This window comes from Carassius gibelio, chromosome B7, assembly GCF_023724105.1.
Source record: "Carassius gibelio isolate Cgi1373 ecotype wild population from Czech Republic chromosome B7, carGib1.2-hapl.c, whole genome shotgun sequence".
Classification (NCBI taxonomy): domain Eukaryota; kingdom Metazoa; phylum Chordata; class Actinopteri; order Cypriniformes; family Cyprinidae; genus Carassius; species Carassius gibelio.
This window is the reverse complement of record NC_068402.1, coordinates 37322214-37340138: the sequence shown is the minus strand read 5'-3', so window position 1 is coordinate 37340138 and position 17925 is coordinate 37322214. Positions and strand designations below refer to the sequence as shown.

The following is a 17925-nucleotide window of genomic DNA, read 5'->3' as shown; positions in this document are numbered from 1 at the left end:
GGACTATTCCCGGTGGCCTGGCAAACGATTTGGCCCTCTACTTAAATATTGTTATTATATAATTGCAAGCCGAATATACTAAAGCGATTATTCCCGAATCTCTAACAAATCATGAATCGGTTAGTCGTGACTGGCAATGGTTGGGCTCGCGCGCTCTCTGCGCCTCCGCCGAACGGTTTGGATCAGACTCAATGCGAGAGAGAGAGAGACCGGAGTGAACTTTGTAAGCGCACAGCTGGAGCAGAAGCGACACTTCTGTTCAGGGTTTCAGGTACAGGTCAGTCTCATCTGTAAATATGCTAATGTACTTTTGTCTTTGTTTACTTAGTCAAGCAACAGCAGCACATTGCTCACACTCACTCAAAATACTGTATAAACGACGTCATTATTATCTATTGTAATGTTACAGTAGTAATTTAGCAGACAAATCATCATATTTTATCATTGGTTTAGGGGGAGCTAGTGCATACAAAAACACAACCCTTAGGAAAATTTATGTAGCCTATGGTATGGTACGAACCGTGGTTTAACCATGGAATTTGTAGTAAAAATAAATACAAGTGATAATTCATTTGCCAAAAAAAAAAAAATTGCACTTACAAAACATGGTAAAAGTCAAATAAAAATCTTCAGTATTAAAGTCATGAGAGAGATGGATAATGAAAGTGAAGGTGCAGTTCAGGAGAGAACTCGTAATACGTTGCAAGTCCCCAACCTAAGGTTTTAAATCTTTTTCATGTCAGGTCCAAAAAAAAATAGGGTTGTCCATGTTTCAGAATGGGTTGTGGGTTTATGAGTGTGAGATTTCCCAGCCTATTTTTTTTTCCCAGTCCGCAACTCATGAAAATCTCTAGAACTGCTCTGAGTCATTTCTTGAGCATTTTTTTTTTTATTATTTTGAGAAACTATCATCATATCATATACAAAGAGACAGCAGTGTTTCAAAAAGACACTAATGTTTCAGGAGTTTAGTACACAAAATAGGACACATGCTTATTAGATAACCGTATTTGAGTTGATGTATATGCTTTTATTTTTTTATGAACTATTTTTCCCCAAACCACTGTTAGATGCAGTTAGATGCCTATAGTTATGTAAAGATTTGGTTTCAAAAACAATATCTATAAACTATTTATTTTGATTTTAAATCTGCATTGAACTTCATATCAATCTCATTGAAGTAAAAGGCAGTACTAAAGTCTGATTGTGTGGTGGATGTGTTCAAATGTGATCATCTTAATTCAAGTGATGAAGGATGGTGAAAGTCTGACAGTGTTGAGCACTACTTTAAGGTTAAACCTGCCTGGTGTAAATGGTTGAAGATGATTAACAGTTGCAAATAAACATTCATTAGATATTTATAAAAGTAATCAAAAATTACTCAAAAGTAATTAGTTACATTACTTTTTTAAAAAGTTACACTACTATTACATTTTAAATAGGGTAACTTGTAATCTGTAACCTATTACATTTCCAAAGTAACCTTCCCAACACTGCATATATATACATATATATCCCACGGGGGTAGCCCCACCAAGTCTGCTGGAAACACTGCAGCAGTCTTCAGTAAAATGATGGGGACACAACACAAGGTTAGGGCTATACTACTGTGCTATTGCTGTAAAAATAAATGTTTAACCCTTTGATTCTTAACAGCCTCATCCTTTGGCAGTAAAAAAAGAAAAACAGATTTACCCTCACAGTGTCTTCTCGACATGATGCGATACACAGGAATCTGCTAATGGCTCTTTCTTTTAGGGTCGACTCTTTCTTTTGAGAGACAATAAATTTATACACGGTGCATTTTCAGATTTAAAGGTGCAGTAGGAGATCTTGGAAAAGGCTAACTTTAGCCAGATAGCACTGAAAGCTAATGTCCAACCCTCCCTGCAATCGCCGTCCAAAGCCACGCCCCCTGAACGCCCTCTTTGGACCGAGTGTTTTGATCGCAATCATTTCTTGGTCCTACGCCTTCCACAATGAATATACAACTACATATGAATACATTTAGACCACTTAACTTGATGATTGCTATCGGGGTATGAAGAGACTTTCAAGAAGCATAACAAAAAATGTTTCTGAAGACAATCACCTATTTTCCACTTTGCAGGATGTTTTCATTCACTTAAGAGCCGTGTTACACACCGCATGAAAGGTACATTTCAGAAATCCATAATAGGGGCACTTTAAGTGTTTGTGTCGGTCTGCTCCACCACAGAAGGTCTGATTCTTACCCAGTCCGGCGACCTGAGCCCCGCGACCCAGAGAGCTTCCTGGAGCATCTACCAGATCAGCACGACTGCTAAACTGACCGTCAGCCAGGTTAAACACCAAACTAGACGCCAGGACTAGGAAACAAAACACAAACGTTAACAAGAGATTGACAAGGTTTAATAAAAGCTCTAAAATAAACAATGGCTGGATTGCATGTACATCTGGATGATTTATTAAAAATCACTGGGTTTGGAAGAACATGAGGGAGAATAAATGATGAAATTGTTTTAATTTATGGATAAACAAACCCTAATGAAAAAGTTTGATTGATTTCATACTAACGTTAAATGAAATCTATTAATATATTTGCTGGCATATCGCACAAGACTTGATTAAAAAAAAATATATAACTAAACTTTCTTTGGAGTGCAACTTGTGCACAATGCATATTTCTTAGTATTAAGCTTAAAATGTGTTTAAATGTCCTTATTGATGAGGACTGTATGATCTTTGAATAATATTGTTTTTTAAATGGGAAATATTTAAAGTGCACTCAAAGTGACAATCAAATATACTTCAGTATATCTTTAGTTGGACATCAGCTAGTGTTAATTCTGTCAGCTGTTTCAATTTTAGTCTTAGTCCTGTGTTAAATGTCCTTTTTAAGTTTTTATCATATTTACTCAACCTTATTCTATTTCGCTTTAGTCAAGTTTTAGTCAACTAAAAGACTCAACATTTTAGTCTAGTTTTAGTCAAAGAATATCTAAAGTACTTTAGACCAATACAATTACAAACGTACAATTTCAGCATCATTTATTAAGTGCTTAATATGTAAATGTATTTGCAGTATACTTAGCATGAAACAAATGTATTTCAAATATGTTTTAGTATATTTATTTTTCACCAGGGAAACCTTTAATCATTAAATATTTGGTTAACTAACTGTGGTGTTAAGAATCAAGATGGTTAAAGCATTCTTCACCATTAATCACGATCCATCACAGAGTTCAGTAAGAAAGTATATAGGGTATAAAGATCTTACTCTTGAGGGAAGAAAGGCCGCTGGATCCACCGAACAGCGAGCGTGTGGCCGAGCTCCCAGCTACACCTGGAGCGGGCACCAGCATCACCAGAGACGTCCCGCACACGTACATCGGAGTCTTCCTCAGTGTTTTTAAAGACAGACCACAGCTTGTGTTGACCACTGGGATGAGAGAAAAAGACAAGAGACCACCATCAACATTGCAACTAAAAATACAGTGAAGTTGTGTTTGTGGTTGTTTAGTCTATTTTTCCCATTCACTATCGTTATTAGAATTAACTAAAACTAAAACCTTAAAAAAGTTACTTGAAATAAAATGAAGGGAAAATAAAATCTAATAAAAAATGTGGTAACACTTTAAAATAAGGTTCCATTAGTTAATGTTAGTTAACTACTTTCGTTAACATGAACTAAGCAAGAACAATCCCTCTACAGCATTTATAAGTCTTAGTTCATGTTAATTTCAACATTTACTAATGCATTATTTAAATCAAAAGTTGTGCTTGTTAACATTAGTTAATGCACTGTGAATTACCATGAACTAACAATGAATAACTGTATTTTCATTAACTATCGTTAACGAAGATGAATACATACAGTAATAAATGTATTATTCATTGTTTGTTCATGTTAATTAATTCATTAACTAACATTAACTAATGGAACCTTATTCTAAAGTGTTACCAAAAATGTTTTTAAAAAAAACTTAAGCTTACTTTATTTCAGATAGCTTCCAAAGAAAAATTTAAATTTTTCATTTAGTTTAAGCTAATATACTTAACTTAAACTTAAAATGAAAAAAACATTAACCTGAGAAAAAAAAAGAAAAGTCTGTAAATGTCTGTATACTGAACTTAACATTTTTAATTAAACAGCGCAACATTTTGACCTGTCAGGTCTTCAACAGGCACTAAAATAACACTGCATCCACTTCTGTTCACTGTGAACGACATCGAATCAATAACATTTCTGCTATTTTCCTTTAAAACCGCACCAATTCTCCTAACTACACTTGAGCACAGTTTTTAAGATATTCCCAACATCTTAAAGAATTTGTCACAGTATAAATATATATATATATATATATATATATATATATATTCTGAAAGTTGTATGTTGTGTATTTAAATATATTTGAAATCACATATTTGTAATGATGCAGTTGCAATTACTGTAAGTAGATTTGAAATATATCACCTTCAAATGTAATAGAGTAACACACTACAGTTCAAATTATAATCAAGTACTTTACATGTGCTTTAGTATGTTAGTCAACACATCAAAATAAGTGTACTTCTTTAAAAATGATGAATGATTATTAAAGCCTAATGATTTAAAATGTACTTTAAAGTGAAATGCTTAATTTGACATTATTACTTGTGTGCTTAAGTGTGTTCATAAACTGACATTAAAGTGTATCGTTAAGACACTTAAGTGGCCTTTTATTTAGTTTAACATTATATTACCTGTTAGCACGGTTTTTTAAAAAATATACCTTTAATATTTGAAGTACACTACATGTGAACTTTTTGTCAAATTGAGCAAAGTTATTTCCCACAGCGGCTCCCATAATTGTAGACACTGAGCTGCAGAAGCTGGTGCTTGGGAACAGCCGAGGCACAATCAAAACAGAGCAGCATTACCCGACGTCTCCTCTTTGACGGGGTTGGTGATGGCGGAGCCGGTGAGAGCAGCTAGTGTGGACGAGTGCGAGGCACGAAAGCGAGACATTCGGCTCAGGAGCAGCTCATTCAAACACTTCGATGAATCGCCTTCCTTTCGTGACAGGATCACCCGATCCTGTATAGGACTGGCCACACACAGACCCGACTCAGTCTGCAGAAGAAACAAAGTAGATATTGGGAGCTCGTGAAGTGAGGGTTCACTGAACACTTATTCACTTGCTTCATTTATGATAATTTCCTTCAGTGCACTTAATTGGACTGAATGCGCACTTGTAGTGTGCTACGAATTTTAAAAAAGATACTTTTAAAAACTACACTTGCAGATAATATAATGTTAATGAAATAAAAGCCCAGTTAAATGACTTGAAGAGAGACACTTAATGAGTTTCTGAACACACTTAACTACACTTTTAAAAATTGACCTTTGCAATAATGTCAAATCAAAAGTTTTACTTTAAAGTGCATTTTAAATCAGTTTTAATAATCTTTTGTCGTGCTTTAAAGCACTTATTTTGATGTGTTGACTAACACGAGTGCACATGTAGATATACTTGATCATAATTTTAACTGCAGTTTGTAATTTCATATTGCATTTAGAATTAATACATGTAATAAATGTCAGCTTCATTATTAAAAATGTGTAATTAGAAATTCATTTAAAAACATGGCATACAAGTTTCAATAGAAATGCCATTAAAGTAATTTTGGCTTAGCATACTTGCTTGTCAGTACATTACTTTAACCATATTTCAAAAATGATATAAGTTTGGAATTACATTTAAAGATATACTTCAGTCCTGCTTTATAAGTGGCTCAAAAAGCACACACAAATTTTGATAATCGCATTGAATATAAATTCAAACTATAATATATTTTAAATAAATTGCAAATAATATGCACTTAAGTGTCAAAAAAAAAAAAAAAAAACTTAAGTTTTTTGTTTTTTTTTCACACATATGCAAAAGTGTGCTTAATTTTCAAAAGGGTTACCAGTCATTGCATGCAACCAAAAACTGCAATATAAATGCAACTACAAAACAGCACAAAGAACAATGAATTTAGTAAGTCTGATATTAGCAAAGTCTCATACCGTTAGCAGGAAGACATCCATGAAGACAGATAGGCCTTTCTGGGTTTTCTCGTTGATGCTGACAGGAGACCAAACCCAGTAGAGGTAGGTACCATCAGAACACAGACGCAGGCTGGTCAAGCTGCTGCCCACTGGGAAATGATGGAGGGGCATCGCTACCACTTGGGAAACCTTCAACAGAGAGAAACGGGGAGATTTGGAGAGTGAGGGAGAGTAAATGATAACAGGGTAACTGTTCCTTTATGTTATCGTGACAACCATAGAAGAAATAAAGTGTAATACATGAAAAAATAAAACATTAATTTGCTCGTCCAAAAACGATGCCAGTGATGTTTATTTATTCTCATAATCGTTCATGTGAGGACTGCTGACTGTGGGCTTTAATCTGCAGTGCAGTACTGTCATAACTTCATACAAATGTAGATTCAATTCAGATTAACTTCTTAGTTTTTTTTTCTAAAGGCACTCTCAGCCACCCTGCTGGTATAAATGTTCTGCATAATGGTATTTTTTGGGGTCGACTGACATCTTCATGTTACAAATCTTGGTAATCGTGGAGGATTCAAGACTAAATTTCCACCATTTGCAACTTTGAGAAAACTGCTTGCAAAATTCAGAAGAAAACTGACATCCAGAAAAAAAAAATACTAAATCATTTACATTTTTCTAAACATTTTGTAAGTACATTTTCAGGAGTAATCCACCAACTATTTGACATGTCATGAATTCTTTACTTAAACTGAAATTACAGCATAGAGGGGGTATAAACTTGAAAAATAAAATAAAATTAAATTAAATTAAAGCAATTAAATTAAATAAATTCTTTGCAACATATGCATCGTGAAAAGCACTATAAAAAATGTAATTAAACTGAATAGATTCTTAATTTTATGAACAAAAAAAGCTGACATTCGGCACCCATTTTTTGCCAACATTTGTTGAAACCACTACATTTTTTTTCCAAAATGCATATCTCATTAGGAAAAACTCAACAAGAATGTCCAGAAATCATGCAACTTTTTTATTTTCAAGCATACTTAGAAATAAAAAACTTTTAAGAGTAGAAATATGCAAATACATGGTTGCAATGTCATTTTGAAAGTGCAGTGTGAAGGGTGATGGTTTGAGAGGCAGGGGTCGCACCTGCAGTGTGAAGGGGTCGATGATCTGGCACAGCTGATGAGGTTTGCTGTCAAAAGAGGCTGGACGGTGGAGCAGAAAGCCACTGCTGTGTGCCATCCACCCCGACTCCAGCTCCTCATTCCTACAGTACACAAAACCCCTGGGAGGAAGAGCAGAGGACAAAGTTTTAGCTTTCAGAGACGAGCACGGATTGTCGACAGTTAGTGGAGTATTTTTAGCCATGGTGCTTTTTAAAGATGCTATTAACCATAAACCCTTTTACTGCCAGTAAACGCTGTGATGTTTTTCTGTGGGCGGGGCTTAGGTGGAGGCAGAAAGATTCTCCTGACTGCTTCCCTAACGCTAGCTACGGAGTTTGTTAGCTTGTTTTTTTTTTACAATTATCATGTTTAACCACAGCTGTTGTCTGATTAATTGTCTGCCAGTGGCAGCAGGTATGCAAAAAAAATCAAATTTGAGGCCGTCTTACATCGATTCTGGCACCCAACAAGATAATATTTTAAGTTCATTATGATATTTAATACATGTATAATCATTATGTAGCGAATCTGTGATTTGAATTGGCCACCTCCAGATTTCCTTTTGTTTTACCTTCAGCTAGTGCTGTGTGAAGTAGGCTCTAAAAGGGTCTATTAAACAAATACATAAAATATTGGTTAAAGTTAGGGTAGGTGATCTCTTTTTTAGGCAATGCTGAAAGCACACGATCCCACCCTCCCAGCAAATCACTCTCCGAAGCCACGCCTCCTCCAAAACACAAGAACCACACAGAGGTGAACCAGTCACACCATGAGAGACGGCATCAACGCTGTCAGATTACCTCAAGTCTCTTTCACCTCTGAGAAGCATAATATTACAATAACAATGCCTTTCATTCTCACTCGCTCTGTAATAGCGTAATGAAGCAGGCTGATGATGGATCATGTCTGCTCAGACAGAGGTATGCAAACACATTCGTTATCATAGCGCTCGGACCAAGGGACACGATTGGGTGAACATTATATGGTCCTACGCCTTCCACAGACGATATAAATACATATACCTGTGTTTCTGTGGCTCAGTGGTACAGCACTGCGTTAGCAGCACAAAAGGTCGTGGGTTCAATTCCCAGGGAACACTCATACTGGTAAAAAAAAAATGTGTAGCCTGAATGCACTGTAAGTCACTTTGGATAAAAGCATCTGCTAAATGTATAACTGTAACTGTAAATATAAATACATTTAAACCACCTCACTTAGTGACCGTTACTGGGATGTGAAAAGACCAGAACCAAGTGTGTGTGTGTGTGTGTGTAGAGCGACAGGAAATACAGTTTGTACAGTATAAGAACCATAAAACTTCTCAAATTTCCCCATTTAGACAGTAAACGTGTGTGTGTGTGTGTGTGGTTGACTTAAGTTTTGTATACATTTCTAAATTCTGATAAATACTTTTAAATGTTCTAGCTACTCAAGTTCCTATCCAGCACCATTACTGATAACTAAACTAAACTATTACAAATAGTTTCAATTAACTGAAAAAAAAAAAAAATCTAAATAGATCTAAAATGGACATAATAAAAATCTAATTACTATAATAGTAAAATAATAATATTCCTATAGTCCATTATATTTGCAAAATCCTGGTCAGGTAATAATGCATGAAATCCACTCTCTTTTTATGGAATTACATTTGTCTTTATAAAACTGAACATAACTTTTTCAGAAACTATGAAAAATATGCCATTACAAAAGAAGAAAAACAAACTCAGTCACACAAATTTAACAGGCTCTTCAAATAAGCTTCATTCTTTGTTAATGTTTTTTAAAGATTGGTTTTTGCTAATCGTGGATTCTGAATGCATTGCCACAGATTTCGCTTATGCTTCGCAGTTTTTCGTTTGGTGCTTTGATACAAACCTCTCGTGGGGGCGGGGTTAACAGTGATCTACTCTGATTGGATAGTGAGCTTTTGATGGACAGGTGCTCTCTGACCAGGAAGTAGAGACGCCACTCAGTGGCGCGCATATTGGAAAGCTCTCGCGGTGATTAAATCTGGTTTCTACCGCAAAAATTATTTTTGACATACACAGTGAAAGACATTTATTTTAAGCTCATACACAGGCACTGGCTTCCAATAGCTGCTCGCATAAAATTCAAGGCATTGATGTTTGCCTACAAAACTACCACTGGCTCTGCACCCATTTACCTAAATTTGTTACTTCAGACTTATGTGCCTCTAGAAGCTTGCGTTCTGCAAGTGAACGTCGCTTGATTGTGCCATCCCAAAGAAGCACAAAGTCACTTTTACGGACTTTTAAATTAAATGTTCCCTCCTGGTGGAATGAACTCCCCAACTCAATCCGAGTCCTTAGCCATCTTCAAGAATCAGCTTAAAACACATCTCTTCCATCTTTATTTGACCATCTAACTTTATCACTCAATATTCTAATTCTATTCTTAAAAAAATCTAACTACCTTTCTAATCTTTTTGTATTCTATTTTCTTTTCATTAATTATGCAATTGTATGTGTGTGTGTGTATGTGTAAAGACCTCTAACACTAGCTTGCTCTATTCTTTTTCTATTCTATCTGTTTTTGTATTTATTATATTATTAAGCCCATGCTACGTGTACTGTGTTAAGCTAACTGAGACTTGTTCTAGCACTTATATATCATTGCTCTTTTTGTTGTTTTTGATTGCTTCCACTGTCCTCATTTGTAAGTCGCTTTGGATAAAAGCATCTGCTAAATGAATGAATGTAAATGTAATGTAAATATTTGTACACAGACACTAAAAACCTCCACTGTGCAGGATAACAATAAAAAAAAAAAAAAAGAGGTTCAATGGTTAAAACACATCCCAGTCTCCCCTGTAATGTTGAAATTTTCCCTTAGGCAAAATGATTTCTTATTTTTAACATTTTGGTTGAAACATGTCCAGGACATCTCTTTATGAGATACAACCATAAGACTGAGGAAGTGTGAGAAGTGGACATTTAAGAGAGGAAAAACACACTGATGTTCACTGACAGCAGAATTCACCGGGTCCAAACAAATAGAGTTGCTCACAGAGCAGAAATGAGACAACAGCAGAACAAAGCAGGAGCTGTAGAAAGAGCACAATAGTGGCCTGGAGGTCACTGGCACAAACAGAAGAGCAGGGCGGAGGTGAGGTGGTTTTAGAGTTACCTCAGCGTCCCATGCTGCCCCGAGCCCAGCTTACTTAAGCCCTTCCCAAAAGAGTTTGTTGTGTAGAGATAGAAACCATCTGTAGCCAGGCTGCGGCCCAGGTCTGTGTCTGCAAACATAATTTCAAGCGTATGTGTCATTACAGGCACAAATAGACAGGGAAGTGAACAGAATTCAGTGCTCACGTGCATCTGAAAACACTGGTCTGCCATCTATTTGTTCTCTCACCTTTGCTCTCTGCTCCAGCGGCGCTGCTCTCTGGTGTGGGCAGCATGTCCTCAAAGCCCCACGAAACACTGTGTTTCGCCCCTAACAGACAGGACGGTGAGCCTGGACCTCCCTCAAGAAGCAGCAGTCTGCAAATCAGAGGATATTACGCATTCATGAGCAGCAAATCAGCATGTGAGAATGATTTCTGAAGAATCATGTGACACTGAAGACTGGAGGAATGATGCTGAGGATTCAGCTTTACATCACAGAAATCAATTATGTTTTAAAATACATTCACATAGAAAACTGTGATACTAAATTGTGATACTATTTTACTCTTTTTACTAACTTTTGATCAAATAAATGCAGCCTCGGAGAGCAGAAGAGACTTCTTTCAAAAACGTTTTTTAAAAACCATAACTATTCTTAACTTTTAACCACTATTGCATATGGCTGGTGTATAGATTCACCAAAGCAGTTTAATTTCTGTTTTCCATTCTGAAAAATCATGTCAATAATGTCCAGTCACTAAAACCTTTCATAAAATACAACATGAAGATACGACTCCTTTTAAAGTTACAGTTTTAAAACTGGTTCATAATTCCCACCCTGTTTATTCTGCATCATTCGTAGGAGTCACCAGTTAACAGAAGCAGTTTAACATGTGTTCACAGAGAGTAATAATACCTGTAGAGAACATCAGCCACTGGAAGCGGACCCAGGTCTGTCTGTTTCTGCAGCAGGTGGACAGTGTGAATGAACGTCTTGAGGGAACCCCTGCGAACACAGACAGGACATGTTTCCTTGCTGTATTACCCCTTTGTTTTTGACTGATATAGTGATGCATGCAGCTATGAAATCAAGAGAGACTCCTTCCTAGACATATCAGATCAAAGTGGTTGAAGGAAAGGCACGGAGTACTTTAGTACTTAAGTAAAGTGCAGTGTGTCTCAGCTTACCATTTATGATTGACTGGATAAACTGATCAGACCAAAATACATTTAGAGTACCATACATAACAACTGGGGCAACTATACTGAGAGATAAACAATTATCATCATAACCGATATCATCATAATTCCTAACGTTCAGTTTAAAATTCATTTTGTTTTGCTGACAAAAATAGAGTTAAATGACTTGCATGTTAGATTTACACATGGGAATATGGATCTATTTTTATTACTCCATAAATCAGACAAACTGTCATATCTTGATTGAGGTTTTTGGTCATATCGCCAACCCTCAATGAGATTAATTAATTGGTTACTAAAGAGAAAGTTCACCAAAAAATGAAAACCTTGTCATTAATGATTCACCCTCATGTTATTCTAAACCCGTAAGACCATCGTTCATCTTCAGAACACAAATTGAGATATTTTTATGCAATCCTCTGACGCTTCATAGTAGGGCTGGGCGATATATTGAATATAAGCAATAATATCAGAATAATTTTGACGACGATGTAAAATGTGAATAAATCGCGAATATCGAATATTTCAAATTCAAGCATACTTTCCCAAAAAAACGCGCCGAATGTCCAAAAAAGGAACCTGTAACTGCTGACTGCTCTAGGGCCCCTAAATGGTTTAGCTCCTGCTACCTAACTAGCCTTATACCACGTTACAATCCATCACACTTTCTAAGGTCACAAAACGCTGGACTTTTGGTAGTTCCTAGGATATCAAAGTTCACTAAAAGAGGTAGAGCTTTTTCACATTTGGCTCCCAAACTCTGGAATAGCCTTCCTGATAATGTTCGGGGTTCAGACAGACTCTCTCTGTTTAAATCTAGATTAAAAACACATCTCTTTCACCAAGCATTCGAATAACGCATCTCATAACCTTGTAATGTATCTTAACAAACGCACGTTATTATCCTTTAGCTTGGGTTAAACTAATTTTACTTTGTTGGAACAGCAGCTACTACTAAATATTGAAGAAACTTAATTTTCTGTAAAGTTGCTTTAAAATGATTTGTATCGTAAAAAGCGCTATACAAATAAACTTGAATTGAACAGAATTTAATAAAAACTTTAGTTTCATTTTGGTGCATCCGTAAAAAAAAATCTCAAAACTGACCAGTGCATGAAAAAAAAAACAATGATTTTGCATAATATTGCAAAGTGACAGCCATGAATAAAAGCTGAAGCAGAAATCGAGTAGCTGTTGTACTGCGCTCACCTTGCACCAGGGCTGTGCAATTAATCGAAAAAACTATAAAATTTTGATTTTGGCCTCCAACGATTATGAAAATAAAACAATCAAAATAAAATGATTATTGCGCCCCATTCCACACCCTTTTGCAGCGCTGAGCTTTTGTTCCACCATAAAAGCCAAATTTCCCGTGCAAATCAGTAAAATCATGTTACATGACATTTGCAAAATGGGACGTGCTTTATTTATCGAAGTATATTGATTATTTTAAAAGTGTAAAAGAGTACTTGCGCTGCTCCTCAGGAAGAGATATGCACTCAGAGACAGAACAGAACACGGACATGCAAAGTCATCATTTAGCTCAAGGTGCACGTCTAAACGGTCAAATACATGCAAAAATGTGTCAAAACGCTGCATATGGTGGCTATTCAATGTATACCCTCATTGTTCATGTAATAAATGAACGTAAAGAGTTGAGAATTTAAATATGCATTTAACGGTCAATAATTTTGAGGACTTCTTGTTTGTTTGAAATTCTGATGGTCTCAAAAATGCAGATGTCATAGCAACCTTATGTACAGGGAATACATATTTGACATTTATCACTATCTTTAAATAAATCACTCATATAAAGTTTTGGTCATATCATAATCGTATTAAATAATCCTGAATACAATACTGACCACAATAATCGTGATTATGATTTTTGCTATAAGCGAGCAGCCCTACCTTGCACATGACAGAGCCACTAGAGCAGCCGCTGCGTTCTGTCTCTGCTGTTGGGTCAGCAGGGGTCTCGCCTGCGCCGCTCCCTCCGGCTCACTCCTCTCCTCCAGCCAGGAGCAGAGCAACCTCTCCAGGCCGTTAAGGCAGTCTGCGGGCTCCTTGCCCAGGCTGAGCGGCTGGCAGTCACGCAGACACGCCAGCAGGACCTCAGCGGTGACGCCGCAGAGCGCAGGGTCGTGCCGGGTTTGTGACTGCAGAAGTGGAAACACCAAGAGGAGGCCGACGCGTGAGGTAAACGGTGCCTGATCGGTGGTGTGATGGTGGTGGTGTTGAGGCTGCAGGAAGCCCTGTCTCTTAAGCAGGGCCAGTGTCTCGTCGTCGGCCCCTCCGGCGCTCCCCGGGACGACCCCGTCATGCTCCTGCTGCTCCTCCAGAGCCAGCTGCCGCTGCGCCCCCCACAGGCCACGCAGAGCATTGAGACGGTACTCCAAGAGTCTGGTGTAAGCGTTGCTCTGGTTTCCACAGACGGCTCGCAGGCGCTCGGCGAGCTCCGCTGGGTTCTTACTCTCGAACGTCAAGATCTGCAAGAGCACAGAAAAGACCTTCATCAGGGTCATCTAAAATTAGCTACTTGCTTCAACGCCGTCAAATTCAGGGATTTTATCAAACAATTTAAAAAAAAAATAAATATATAAATATATATATATATATATAAGTACACACAATCCTTTAAAAGCTATAATGGGAACCCAAAATTATAAGTTGCATATCTAATTGAATTTGTAATTCATTATTATTTTAGACATACTAGTACTAAAGCATACTAACAGTATAAAATGTGTGTGTATCAGTGAGTGTGTGTCATATAAATATATAAATATATACACATTTGATGGTTTTGCATCTAATTCTTCACATTACTACTTAAATATTTTGCAATTAATGTGTCTTTTCTGCTCCACCTGTTTTTTTCTGACCTTGGTGATTTAGTGAGCATTTTCTTGTGCACTGGTCATGTCTTAACTTTGCAATTTCTGTATTGCATTAGTTTTGAATATTTCACATGAGGATTCAACAATTTTTGACTTTTCAGTCTGAGTTAAACCTCATTTTTAGCTCATTTTATCTGTAAAGAAAACATGCCTTATAATTTTACAAACCTGAAGGAGTTTTCCACTTCCAGTCTTCATGGACAATTATATATCGCTCATAACTGATTATATACAAAATTAATAGTAGTCATTAAGACTGTTGTTGTTTGGAATTGTTTTTTTTTTTTTTTTATATCTTGCCACTTAAAATGCTGGTCAAAAACAACATTATCATGGAACAGGTCAAACTATTTTTTTGTTTATATACATATTAAACGATTTAAAGTATTAAAAAATAGAGTTGCATCTATTATACCTGCTCAACACTGTTTCTTTAATTCAAGCAGTGAGGTATTTCCTTTCTAGCGGAGCATTTCTTTCTGAATCCTCTCCATTAGACAGTTTGCCCAATTTCAGGTTGTAGCTTGATTGCTGAAAACCTTCCTAGCAACTATGCAGAATTATTTGATATAAATGCACAATTAATCTAGAGATTACTCTCAGGTATTTCGCCCAGTGCACCACTGTGGTTCCACTGGTTTAAGGTTACAAGAAGCACACAAAACTTGCTTCATTTCAAGATGCACATGACTGAAAGTCTGAAGAGTCAGAAGTTTATTCTGTTACTGAACAAACATCTGAAACATTACCATCAGTGCTGTACAGCAGAAAATAACACATCTTTCCCTTGAGAGCCGCAAACAAAAAGCAACCAGTTTAGTCCAATTTACAACAAATAACTCGCAGAGCATCCTAAAATTTCATAAAGTTTTACTTTGATTACATTATATTTTGTCCCAAACCACTGTTTATTTAACAACTTCTCCCGGTGCTGTTAGATCCACTTAGACATTTATTCAGTAGTGTTTTAACATCTTTGCTAAAAATATAGAAACTGCATATAATCGCCCTTTCTAATCTTCTAATCTAAGATTGCATATTTCATACAGCACATCAACCTTTAGACTCATTGATGTTACTTCATTCACTCTCAAAGTGAACTTCTGCCAGAAAGAAGATTAGATTCACTGTTGCTAGCTATGTGCTTTTCCACCTGTACAATCAAAAGACAGACGTTTTAAGAAAAGAATGGATAACATAATTGGCTTTCATCAAGCTGTGGGCCTTTGTGATCAAAAGAAAGACTGGAAGTGCACAGTGACATTTGTGTGGCAAACACTGAAACAGCAAGATGTTGAACCTCAAATTGTGGAAATATAGGGCTGTTAAAAAAACTTTAATTGCATTTTTACCACACTGTAAGTGTGTCCCATCAGGTAACCAACAAACAGAGGAAATGCATCATGTAAGAAGACAAGTGGTTTAAGTGCACTGACCACAAGTGTGTTATTGGGACGGGCCCTGACAGTAGATGCATCTCAGCACTATTCTATGCCATTTTGTAGTAGGCATACTAGTGTGAGGAAGCGTTTACACACTGAAAATTCACCAAAAACAATATACAGAGCAATTCCAAGAGGTGCATATACAGGCCCTAAAAAAGGGTTCTTCAAATACCGGATGGTGCACTTAATTAACCAGAAAAAATAAGTGAAAACCAGAGGGTAAAGCAGCGATTTTCAAACTGAAGCCCGGGATCAAACAATGTAAAAACAAAAATAATTACACATAAATAAAGCAATTTAAAAAAATAATAAAAAAATGGGTAATTTAGTAAATAAATAAATAAACACCTAAAGTGCAGTACAATCAGTAATAATCTAATAATAATCTAAGTAATAATAATGCAACTTATTTTTAAAATAATAGTGAATTAAATTTCCACTATATAAATTTGGTCTTTATGCAAGAATCTATATAGAGACCTTTTAAATATTAGAATGATGGACCCTTTTTCAAAGACTATCATATTTGGGGGTCTGTGGGACACAGAAGATTGAAAAACCCTTGTTTGTAGAAAGTGTATAGTACATAATGTGGGACACTGCTTGTGTTGTGACTCATATTGCACTTACTTTTTCCCCAAAATGATACACAAAATACTATTCAGTCACACAGATGTTTCCTTTAATAAGACAATATTTGTCCACACAGATCCACCAGAAACAGTAAGCCATTCTGGTTTCCTCGGTATACTAGTTGCAGCATACTATTTAGGGCACACTAATTCTAATCTCGGATACTATTTAGGGTGGATGGTATGTGACTTGGGACACACAGATAGCATATCGCCTAACAACGCCCTTTAACTGTTACGAAATGACTACAGTTTAACACGACTGCTCATGTTTTATTACTTTAATAAATTACTTATGGAGAAAAATGGCACTGTGTGTTTAAGACAGTTTGTGGTACAGCGTTTACAGTAAGTGAGGAAAGCCATGAGGCAAATCTCACTAATAAAAATAACGTTAAGTTATCGTATCCTGCCGTTTTACATCAGAATTACACTGTATTGTCTTAAACCTGTGTGGTTTCCACCTTAAACTGTAACATAAATCCAAGCACAGGTCAATGAGAGATTCTTCTCCACTAATACTAGCCTGTCTGTGCTAGGCTAACACGTAACACACAAAACTGTGCACCTCTCATTATATACGACATATACATTTACAATAAAATAGTTAAAGAGAAGTTTATAAGCTTCGTTAACGTCAACCCAAATCGATCGACCGTTAAATTCAGTATTTGTGGCACTAATGTTAAATTCTGTTCATAAAGGGCTTAGAGAATGTTTACATCAACTGACATCTACATGATATGTGATTTAATACCACTAAGTGCTTCATTTACTTGAATAAACACCACAATAGTCTTTTATTATTAGCATGTTGCTATCTGACAAGCCTTGTTTGTTTTGGTCTGACATTATCCAGTCCCAGGAGGACCGAGTCAGCGTCAGTTAACTTCGGTGTTAAGATAATTAAGTTCACGTCGTATCGCAATCTAAACTAAACGGATATAATAAACACATACCTCCTGCTCGTCGGATTCGCCTTGTTCGGACACACCGATTTCACTGGGCAGCTCTGCTAGGTCCGAGACCCGAATAAGTCCATCGTGAAGGAAAATAGTCTCTTCCTTCACTGACAGCCACTGGGAAGAATCCACAGCACCTGATCCCATCTCTTTCTCTCCTCCGATGAAAAAGGGCAAGGTGGTCAAACATCAAATTAAACGCGCGCCGGGATCAGATTCAGTGCGATCCGGCGACAGATATCCGCATCATCATTGTATGGCGCGCACTCCGTGCCAAAATCACACGTCCGACCGACCAGTTGAACGTCAAACCGAATGTCTTGTAATAATTTGAGCTTCTTGTGGGTGACCCACGTGACGACCTTACGCAACGTCAGGGTCTTGAAATTAGCTGGATTTTAAACATGTAAAGAAACAGGCTGCTGTGTAAAGGCTTTAATTGACTTTACAGGCAATAC

At 36.7% G+C, this 17925-nt stretch overlaps 1 protein-coding gene across 1 annotated transcript in view; it reads right to left on the bottom strand.

Annotated features, from left to right (window-relative positions):
- The window catches only part of LOC127962174 (probable E3 ubiquitin-protein ligase HECTD4), an 83938-nt gene extending 66124 nt beyond the window's left edge, over positions 1 to 17814 (bottom strand). The window contains exons 1-10 of the mRNA XM_052561672.1: positions 17465 to 17814; positions 13440 to 14017; positions 11245 to 11334; positions 10576 to 10703; positions 10348 to 10456; positions 7178 to 7316; positions 6035 to 6205; positions 4903 to 5095; positions 3260 to 3421; positions 2235 to 2348 (exon numbers count right to left, since the gene is read on the bottom strand). Coding sequence (XP_052417632.1) covers positions 2235 to 2348; positions 3260 to 3421; positions 4903 to 5095; positions 6035 to 6205; positions 7178 to 7316; positions 10348 to 10456; positions 10576 to 10703; positions 11245 to 11334; positions 13440 to 14017; positions 17465 to 17614 — 1834 coding nt within the window. The 5' untranslated portion in view covers positions 17615 to 17814. The remainder of the gene's footprint in view (positions 1 to 2234; positions 2349 to 3259; positions 3422 to 4902; positions 5096 to 6034; positions 6206 to 7177; positions 7317 to 10347; positions 10457 to 10575; positions 10704 to 11244; positions 11335 to 13439; positions 14018 to 17464) is intronic.
- Between the last annotated feature and the right edge of the window lie 111 nt (positions 17815 to 17925).